The sequence below is a fragment of the Hylaeus anthracinus genome, unplaced genomic scaffold (assembly GCF_026225885.1).
Source record: "Hylaeus anthracinus isolate JK02 unplaced genomic scaffold, UHH_iyHylAnth1.0_haploid 12001, whole genome shotgun sequence".
Classification (NCBI taxonomy): domain Eukaryota; kingdom Metazoa; phylum Arthropoda; class Insecta; order Hymenoptera; family Colletidae; genus Hylaeus; species Hylaeus anthracinus.
The window spans coordinates 21,441,451-21,452,862 of NW_026534348.1; the positions used below are offsets into that span (position 1 = coordinate 21,441,451).

The 11,412-nt window shown below is 32.2% G+C and overlaps 1 protein-coding gene and 1 long non-coding RNA gene across 4 annotated transcripts in view; both read left to right on the top strand.

The window, feature by feature from the left end:
• LOC128891198 (homeobox protein 2-like) overlaps positions 1–11,412 on the top strand; it is a 182,561-nt gene that overhangs the window by 161,246 nt on the left and 9,903 nt on the right. For all 3 annotated transcript variants that reach the window (XM_054150515.1, XM_054150514.1, XM_054150516.1), the window contains one exon: positions 1,349–1,514. In XM_054150515.1, the coding sequence (XP_054006490.1) occupies positions 1,349–1,514 (166 nt within the window). The remainder of the gene's footprint in view (positions 1–1,348; positions 1,515–11,412) is intronic.
• LOC128891312 (uncharacterized) lies at positions 8,234–11,354 on the top strand. The gene is made up of 3 exons (XR_008460796.1): positions 8,234–9,294; positions 10,765–11,036; positions 11,130–11,354. It is a non-coding gene; the product is annotated as an uncharacterized LOC128891312 (long non-coding RNA).

Genomic DNA, 11,412 nt, shown 5'->3' on the forward strand with positions numbered 1-11,412 from the left:
AAAAGTCCTTTACTGGAAATTTGATGTTTTCTAATTCGCACGGAGCAATAAACTAATGTGTTTACGTTACAAACTCTGCTGTAAATGGTTCGTCATAAGAATCGTACAAATACTTATTGCTTCTATACTTTCACCCACTTTTCGCATCTTTTTGTTAATTTCACAAATTATATTAACTAGTAAATGTTGTTTGGACTATATCCATCTTAGAGACTTCCGAGAATATGTAAAATATCATTGATTAGAAAAAAAGAAGTTAAGAAACTACAATTTCACACAAAAGTTTTTTGGGAAATTGATTGGTGTACAAATACATTGTACACCCACTGTATAGTATTCGTCAACTTATAAATAATATCAGTAATATTTGATATTATTTATCGTAATCTTTGAGGAGACATTTTAAAAAGCTCGCATAGGTTGTCTAGTCTACACAAGAGATTAAATTAATCAACGTGCTAGCGACCATATGGCCATACAAAATTTTAGATAGCGGTTCCTATGTGCCGTTCAATATATGAAAAATAAATTGGTGAAAATACTCGTCTTGTCGCTCCAATCTATTCTAACTGAAGTATAATTGAAATTCTTCTCCTCTTAGATCAAGAAGTATAGAGAAAAAATAGTAGTTTAAAATACGACTAATATTTGTTTCTCTTCTTTGATTTTTAACACTTTATAAAGAACATGATTTATTTCTCGTTTGGTTAATTCAGAACATTAAAGATATAAAAATTTTGTAATATACCCTCTAGAAAGTCTAATAGAATGACGCTGAAAAAACACCTTATCACATCTAACAGACCAAACACATGAATATTTTATGCTTCTTTTATAAAAATTATTAGAACATTCTAATTTCGTGTTCTTTATTCTGAGGAAGACCAACAACATAGATCTAAATTTTCAAAAAATAGTTTTGTTACTCTTTCTACCGAAAAATTACCTCATTAATAAATCCAATACACTTTCTCAATTTTTCAATAGTTTCGTAGCTTTTCATCACGTTGAATTTTATGCTAAAAGATGGATAAAGAATATGAATTGTTTAAAGTGAATTTTCTTCAACTGGGAACCATATTTCCAACTTCAATGAGAACTTTTCAAGTTTAAGTTTATTTAAGAAAATACAACGGCGTAAGACCTATCAGACCTATAACACCAATTACCATTTACATCTCGTGATCTGCAAAAGATCGCTTTAGATTATATTACATCAAGTTACTTCCCAACTAACCTGTGTCAGTAACTAACTACTTAAATACTATACTACATACTATCTTATCTTTCTTATCTTTAAATTGAAAATATTAGTATCAGTTTGATTTATTGGTCGTTACTGTTACAGGTAGTCAAGTAATATCGGAAGAAAGACGAAGAGTCGAGGAACTGAAACGGAGAGTCCAAGACGAGGTTCGGTCACAATGGGAAGAAAGGAAGATGAACTGCACTTCATTCAATAGCGTTGAATCGGGCGAAGAATCTTCCAGTTATTCGACGGGACCAACCGAAAGGTGAGTCGCATGTTTTATTAATACCTTTTTTTAAATCCAATGAAATCCGATGAAAACTAGATTCTTATTTGTTGCTTTACAAGCAAAGTTTTCTATAAAAATATGAGATTTAAAAATATTACGATTTGAAAAATCAGTAGCGATTATTTTTTCCAAAAATATATAAAAGAAAATTGCGCAAAAATTATTGCACGTTTTCAAACATTTTTATACTTCCTAAATGGCACTTAAACTAAAATTTGAATGGAAAAATGTAAGTCAATAAGTCAATATTTGTGCAATTTAGGATCCATAGATGACCATCGTTTGATATAATGATAATTTCATTAAAAAGCTTCTATAGCGCAGCGGTTTGATTTTACAGTGATTAAAGAAAAATACAAATGTTAAGATATTTTAGAATTTCATGTGGCAAGTATTTCGTAAATATTACGTACTATTTATAGACTCATTGTAACATTTTAGTCTTATCTGTGTGTTTAATGATGGATAAGTTATAGCGCGCATTTCATTAACGAATGTCTATACTGTGGTTTTTTAAACGGAAATTATGAGAAAATGAATGCCAGTGTACTCAAGAAAGTACTACACTTTTCTAATATATGTTCCTAAATACTAAATTTTTACGAAGTTTTTAATGACACAAGTTAAATGTACACAATTATTAATTACATGGTAACAGTTCGATGTATTTCAAAATCAACAATCCTCAACTCTCTCGAAACGAACGAATTTCATTCAAAATACTCAAGTTAAAATTTATATTTCAAGCATAAACTTCAACCTGCCAGGCCATTGCCTTTAGTCTGACAATTTCACGCTATTAATGTAAATATAAAATTTTAGAACAGTTTACCTTCAGAGAGAACTAGTTTTTCATTTTAAATTCAATTTCTGAAGGTATGTAATGTATTCTATAGTATCTTCAGTATATAAATCAAAATTCATGACTGTTCTACGTCGGTAATATTATATTAAGGGGACCAGAAAATAATGTCGTTTCTGTGCAGAGCTGGGTAAAATACGTATTTTAAATAATAAACAGTAAATAAATATTTTATTTCGGATCATGCATGTATTTTTAAAAATAATATATTTTATTTCGGATCATGTAAGTATTTTTAAAAATAAAATATTTTATTTGTTATAAAAAAATGTTTAAGATAATATTTCAACTAATATTTTATTTGAAAAAGACTGAAAATATTTGTGCCATAGTTCGGAATATTTTATTTCTTTAATTTATTATCAGCAAATAAAATATTTTTATTTTACTAAATTATAGTGTAAAAAATATATATATGTATATCGAATTGAGTAACTCCTCCTTTTTCGAAGTTGGATAAAAAATATATTTATTTTAGTAATCTGAAACGAACGAAGTACTTTTCCTCTGCATTATAAACATACATTCAATGTAGTTCTTCAATGAATACTTCTATTAAGAATCTTCAATAAGAATCTTCATAAAATGAGTGATGGAAAGAGATATTCTTCAATCGCAAGAAATAGTTTTTCCATCTGTGTATCATATATACACAGTTTATTTTCAGGCTAAAATAATGGTTAAAGTAAGTTAAAATTATTTTCAGGTTAAATTTAAGGTTAAGAGCTATGGAAAGTATTCAATTTTATGCTTTATGTTATTAAAACGTAACATATTTTATTTGATGTGTTAGATTATCAAAATAAAATATTTATTTTCATGCTTTAACTATAGATTACCAAAATAAGTTATTTTATTTTACGTTTTACATTATCAAAATGTTATGTCCGAGCTCAGGGGAAGAAAAAGAAGTCACCCTTAAACTGTTTAACACTCCTCGATGCCTCTTTATTTCGTCAATTCTTTTCGATTACAATCTATCTTCTGCAAACTTACTTCTTCGCTACATTTCTCTCAACCACTCTCTCCCGACCAATCTCTCACCGATTTTCCTGCTTGTTTCGAGGAGAGGGAGAAACTCCCTAACCACAAGACCGTTGGTCGAGTCCCGAACACTACCTAACACAAAATAAAATATTTTATTTGCTGAAATTTTATATCCCATTTGAAATACTATTTTATTTGAATTCTGAAGAATCTATTATTTAAAATAGTATTTAAAATATTTCTCTACAAAATATTACCCGCCTCTGTTTCTGCGAGTATCAATACTTGTTTATCATTTATCAGCTCATTGTGAATCAATTGATTTTTATCGATCGGGTATTACAAACTTGCACACTAGATAACAAAAGGTTGTTGATAACGAGGGCAATTACATAATTGATTCAAAATAAAATCTTGTTATAAAGTTACTTTTTTGAATATAATGTAAAAGAAACAACATACCCTTTGATCCCCTTAATAAATATAACATCTCGCAATAGTTTCCTATCTGAGAAAAGAGAAAACACATTTCCTCTAAAGTCAATTTGTCAGAATTAGTTTCTCCCCAAAATGCCTATAACATTATAATAAAAATCGAGCATTCCCTTACATCTACATAATTGACTCAAACTATCAGTTATAGAGTATATAACTATAAGTGTTTTTTTTTTCTTCTTTTTTTTTAAGAGGATTTGTGAGAAAATAAATGACAGTGAACGTCAGAAAATAGTCTCTTTAATGACACAGTTATTAGTTATTAGTAACAGATCCACCTATTTCAAAATCGACCGTCTTCGACTCTTTCAACGCAGATGAATTTCATTTACAGTGACTCACGAAAGTATTTGAACACTTAGTACGAAGTACTTTATTAATTATAATAAGTATATTATATAACATTTACTGCAATATTATTAACACTGTAAGGAGATACGACTCTACAGATTATATAGGTAAAGTTTCAAACAAATCGAAATATGTAAACAATAGATTTGAATTATTTCTTGTTAAGATAGAGATTGTTGAAGCCACAAAAGTATTTGAACAAGTAATTTTTAAATCTTTAATATTTAGTAGGTCGGCCTTTGGCACGAATAACATCCTGTAAGCGAGTATGCATACTGTTTACTAACCTTTCTGTAATACTTGGCGAAATAAAATTCCAAACTTGGAGTATTTTTTCCTTTAAACTTGCCGTGAATGTTATATTAAATTTTTGTAATTCTTTCGCCATTATTGCCCATAGATATTCAATCGGGTTAATATCAGGGCTTTGTGGTGGTGTAACTAACATGTGGGGGGTATTATACATATATAATCCATTCCTTACCAATTTTTGCAGTGTGCTTAGGATCATTATCCTGCTGAAAGTAAAAGTCTTCGTATATACTCAATTTTCTTGCACTTTCCTTTAAATTTTCTTGTAAAATGTTCAAATATTTGTATTTATCCATTGTTCCTTCTATGAAGATCAAATTCTCGGTCCCGTTTGCCGCCATACACCCCCAGATCATAACTGAGCCTCCCCATGCATCACCGTAGCACATAAATTCTTTGGTTCCATCTCATTGGTATTTGCTTGTCTCTAAACAAAATTGCGTCCGTCTGACCCAAAGACGTTAAATTTTGATTCATCTGGAAATATCACTTTATTCCAGAATACATTATCTTTACTAATAAATTCTTTTGCAAAATTCAATCTTTTCTTCTTATTAATATCACTAATATATGGCTTCTTTCTGGGAACTCTGGCATGATAATCATTTTCACGTAACACTCTTCTGCATAATTCTGGATGCACATCTTTATTAAAATTCTGTTTAACTATTGTTGCAAGTTTTGTAGCAGAAAGCTTTGGATTTTTTCTCTTAATTTCGCGGAGCAACGCTCTTTCTTTCCTATCGGTTAATTTCTTTGGTCGACCTGAACGGTATTTATTTTTTAAAGTTCCTTCAGATTTCCATTGTTTAATAATATCATTTGTCGTAGATCTATTTATATTTAATAATTTACTTATTTCATCACACGTCTTTCCTTCCAATAATTCAAATTTATTGTTTACATATTTTGATTTGTTTGAAACTTTACCTATATGATCTGCAGAGTCGTACCTCCTTACAGTGTTAATAATATTTCAGTAAATGTTATATAATATACCTATTATAATTAATAAAGTATTTCGTACTAAGTGTTCAAATACTTTCGTGAGTCACTGTAGAACATCCAAGTTAGAATTGACATTTCTAAGATATACCTCAACTAATGCGTTACCTTCAGCGCCGTTAACGTAAATATATACTGCGCGTAAAAGGGTTAATAGACCTCCGTTGGAGCTTGTCGTCGCCGAACGTGGCGAGTTCCTCACCATTTAATGGAACGGCTTGTGCAACCTCCTAGAAGAGAGACTCGTCATTGGCACGTCGCGCGTGTTGCGTAGACGCGTCACATTTTATCGGTCAGTTTCGCGAAACTGGAATCCGCCGAGAGTAAAAGGTGTCGGCAGCCTTGGCAGAAGCGAGAAAGTGTTGATCGCGCGCAAGGGCGTCGAAGGAAGCGTCCAGGAATCAGCGTCGACGATCGCAGATTGGCAGGGCTGATTGCGCCGGGACGGCAATAAAACGCTTTTATCGGTCCCTCTTCGTTGTCCCAGCGTTACTTTACTGTTCTGTTGCCTGGGTGGGAGTAGCAGGGTTGGAAGTGGTGGTGGGGGGGGGGGGGGGGGGGGGGGGGGCTGTTATCAAGCGATACGATATCTGTTGCAGCATGCCCGCCTTTCCGCGACCCGACGCCTAGCCAACGTCGTTGATACGTCGTTTCGTCGCCGATCAAACGGTTCGCTGGGTGTCGGGAAAAGCTGACGAGGAACCAAACACGCGATACACCCGATAAGATAAACATCCAGCTCGTAAATGCACAGTGTGTGAGGGATATCGTCGAACGTGTCCGTTGTCGATGAAACAACCCAACTTGGAAGTGCTACCTAAGCAAACACTGAGTATCACTTCTTTGAGTGGTGTGTTTTTATGGTGATGGGAAATCGTCATTGAACTGAAAACGATGGTTGTATCTATGCTGAAGAAACGAACGAATAGTTGTATATAAGTTATGAAAGCCAGATATAAATGTATGTAACGAACACATAGCGAGCGATCCTTTGAGCAGTGAGGTTTCCAGTGCTAGAAAAACAGCACAGAACTGCATTCCAATGTATAGGAAAATACTGATGGAGTGATTGTGTATGAAACTGAGCCTTGTGTATAAACCAAGGTTAAACATACATTTTTTGAGCAGTGAAGTTTTACAGTGGTAAAAATACAGCACAGAATTACGTTCCAGTGTGTATCGAAGAAATAACCAAACAGTAATGCATAAAACTATCACGTCTAGTCATCAATTAGCAACGTGACACGAAATACAAAGTGTATGCATGAGTTCATATTAAAAGAAACTAAGATATGATGTGAATATATTCTTAATATTTGAAAAGAAACGTGTACAAAGTAACGAAGGATTTGGTCCTGAGCTGGTCTTTGAAAGACTCTGAACAATTTAGTGAAAGCTGAGGAAGAGTCTTCTTCGAACGATGAAGCACCAAATCAAGAACCGCACTGAATTTTGTATCTAACGAAAAAATAAATAAGCTGAACCATTGCCTGTGATTCCTGGGATAGCCGTGGCAAGAGTAATCGTGATGTCACTGTAGAAAAAAAAGTTAGAAGTTTTAGTTGCAAAGGATTCTTGTTCGTCAAACCTAAATTAAATCTAACCCATTGACTTATTAGAAGACACAAACGTTAGATCGAACAGAACGCTGACTCTGGATCCTGGATTCAGGTGACTTTAGTTGAATTACTGGGATAGTCGTGGTAGAAGTAATCGTAATAGTCACCTGTGAAAGAAAATTGAACAATTTCAGGATAAAATGATAGGACCAATAATATAGATAAATCTAACCTAGGCCTAACCCACGATCTTCTTCGAACAATCAAGCCCCCTAGGTCGAAATAGTCAACTGATCCTGGATCTTGGATTTGACATATAGAAAAATAAAACCAAGCAACCGCGTTGAATTATTGGAATAATCATGGTAGAAGTAATCGTAATCGCCACGGCTGAAAGAAAAATGAATATTTCACGATACGAGTTTTTATCGACGAATGTTATAGATACTGTGTAGATAGTGTTGTAGATATTAGAGGAAAAGTACGCTCGTCGAGGAAGGGACTCGAGTGGTTTCGCGGTCAAAATATTTTCCGACTCGTTAACGGCGAATAAAGCGACGGAGGTAGGGGAATGAGATTTCATTACTTGTGAAACGAGTGGAAACCGTTAGTGTAATTTGAACAGCGTTCGTTGAACGTCGGTGCTCCGTTGCAGCGAAATCAAAACAGTGAGGTGCGAGGCTTCGAGGCTTCGAGGCTTCGAATGGATGGAGCGCAAGGCGTGTAAAGATTGATTTATTTGATAAGTAGAACTCGTAAAAGTGTCTGGTGAGGTTTCGAGATTTATCGAGTGTGGCAAAATAAAGTAGATCGTTCGAAGGCTCGATCGGCGACGAGGGAAATCCCAATTGGAAAGCAATAATGAATCGAAAGATCGTGGAAAAGAAAGTGATTTATTAGTGGGACGTACAATTGCGAAAATTAATTGAACATCGAGATATATGAATATAATAGATATTTTTTAATAGGTATATTTCACAAAATTAATATAAACGTTAATGAAAATGCAACATCGTAATTTATAAATAATAGACATCGAAGTTATGAAATTAGAAGTTAACATAAAACATTAATGAAAGTGGAATTCCAAATTATGTAGATATTTATTATCTTAATCGTCACTATAATACAGAAATAAAAAAATTCGTTTGCAATATATTCCAAGAACTGTATGCACAACATTAGCGGTAGTTATAATGAAGTTATATTGTCGTTACAATACCATTATAATATAATTATAATTGTAATTATAAAATATATAAAAAAAAATCTTAAACGTTGTAATAGTTACAAATTTAAAAAGTGCTTTAAAAACATGTCCTAGAGCATTTATATGAACCATTACTGATAGACATAACGAAACTGAATCATCATAATATGTAGATAACAGATATCTTAATTGCAATAATAATTATAAGATTATTTAACTATTCCGGAGTATTAAAAAAATATGATATAAAACCAAATGAAAGTAGAACGTCGATTTTTGTAAAAATAATAAATCTCTTAATCATCATAAAAATTCCAAGGTTTTTTAACAAAATATACCAAATATGTAATATAAAATATAGTGAAGAAAATAATGAAAGTACATCACAATCGGTGAGAATAGTGAATAGACTCTTCAACTATTCTAAACATTCTATACAAGGACGTAATAAAAGTAGATAAAAAAAGAGCAAGTGAATATTTAATTTTCCATAGAATCGTTCGAAAAATCAAACAATTTTCAATTTTGCTAAGAATAGCAAATTTGTTGGAGAACACTATCGTTTACGCGTGTATTGTGAAAAAGTGAAAAGGTGCGCACGGAATTCATTAAGACGAGCCCAGTGGAAGTAAAAATATTTAAATTGCTGGAATGCAGTGTCATCAATGCTGACGAACATTGGCGGACGACGTGAAATGAAATGTTGAAAATTTGCCCCGAGGTCTGGGCTGAAGAATTTCAAGTAATGGGACGGTCACGTGTGAAGTGAAAGGGTGTATCAAAGAGACGATAATGCGCGAGAATGAACGCGAGGGAAGTGAGCACGTCCGTTTTAAACGAAATTAGGCTCAAAGGGTGCAATTGGATCACTTTTCTCACCAGCAACAGCATTTACGTTGGCAGCAAGGATTGGCTTTGCGAAAATTGCTATCGACCTTTGGAGTCGCGGTCACGTGCGTTTTGCAGAAATTGCACGTGAGTTTTCATCGATTTCTAATTTGCATTTCAGTCTTATATACATTTATCATTGATACAGTAGAATGTATTCGTACATCCATCAATTTCCCAAAAAACTTTTGCGTGAAATTGCAGTTTGTTAACTGCTTTTTTTATAATCAACGCTATCCTACATATTCTCGGAAATCTCTAGAATATATGTAGTTCAAACAACAATTACTAGTTTATATAATTTACGAAATTAACAAGAAAATACGAAAAATTGGTAGAAATATAGAAGCAATAAGTATTCGCACGGTTCTTATGACGAACAATTTACAGTAGAATTTGTAACATAAACACATCAGTTTATTGCTTCGTGGTAAATAGAAAACATTAAATTTCCAGTAAAAAAGACTTAAAAAATGCTCTAATAAAGGAATGAAAGAAGATCTCATCCCGAATAACATCCACATTTATGATAGTTAATTTAATGCTTAGAAGAGTTGCAGTAATTATAAAATCAAAAGGAAATCCCACGAAGTATTAATTATTTATAAATTAATGTAAATTTCGTTTTTTTTTTAAACAAAGTTTTAAATATTTAACACTTGTACGAATACTTATTGCTTCTGTATTTCTATCGATTTATTGTTTTTTCTTGTTGATTTCTCACTTATACAAAATACCTAATCTTTTCGTACTGTATCTATTCTAGACATTTCCAAGAATATCATTGTTTATAGAATATCATTGTTTATAAAAAAAAAGTTAATAAATTACAATTCACATAGTTTATTTGGAAATTGATCGATGTACGAATACTTTCTACACCCGCTGTAAATGGTTCAAAGATTATACTAAATGGATATATTTATTTGAGAAATTTTATGTAAGTGTAATATTTTACTTTAAAATTCATCCTTAACCTCTATAGCGATGAATTATAAAAATTTTTGATTACTTGCAAGAAAAAATGTATATGTATAGTTCAAAACAAGTATTGCGAATAACGGTAAATAACAACAATTTTTATATAAACGTAAACGTACAATTATATGTCAATATCCCTCAAGAGGTTAAAATACGTTTTTATGGTAGAAATGATATTCAATAGTATTCATTATTCAAATAACGCTCAAACATTCTGATTGCTAAATTTGAATTTGTATTCTTTCCTGATGTACTTTGATAAATTTTTAAAATTTCACTAATGCAATTTCTTTTAAAGATGGTATTACAACAATAGAAATACAAAAGTATTTATATATAAATATAAAAGTAATTTAATGATAGTAAAATGATAAAGATTTATACTATTATTATATTACAAAGTCGATATTAATGAAAAACGTATGTTACATTCTTGGAATAACTATTTCTTTTTTTAAAAAAATCATTCAATAGAAAAGTACAAATAATATTACATAATCACAAAATTTCTCAAAATAGTACGGTTGGAATTTATTATTGACCTAAAATGGGTTGCATTTTTACGTTACGAGCCAGGGCGATATCGACGCGGGTGAGCGCAACGAGTGGGGTAGATTTGAGAAAAGAAGCGGTACGATTAGTTATTGTGCGTCAATGAATCCGACAACTGCAGATGGAATAGAAATGTAGCGACTCCGATGCGATAATCGGATAGTTTACAAGAACAGTATATCTCAGTAAAGGGTAACCGCAGGTTCGGGTATTTTGATTGTTTGGTTATTGGAGTCAAGTGCAACGACTCTGGCGAATAGTCAGAAACTAGCAGGATCAATAACTCCCAGTAAACGGTAACTGCGGGTTAAGGTTAGAATTATGAGATTGTTGGAATAAGAAACAAGACAAAATTTTTCTGTTTTTTTTTTTTTTTTCAAAAAAAACAGGTAAAAAATGACAAATCACAAAATGTTTTGTTTACGGGACCTACTGGAAGAAGTATTCTACAAGATGCAAGAGGTTTCACTCCGATTTATCAAGTCATCTCGACGTAATCGTCAAAGATACCTAAAAATTACGGTTTTTTGTTAAAAAGAAAAAATGGGTAAAAAATAACAAATTGCAAAAAGTCTTAATAGCGGGACCGCCGGGATGACATGCTTTACAAGATGCAACAGGTTTCATTCCGATTGCTCAAACCACCTCGGCGTAATCGGTGAACGTACCTTT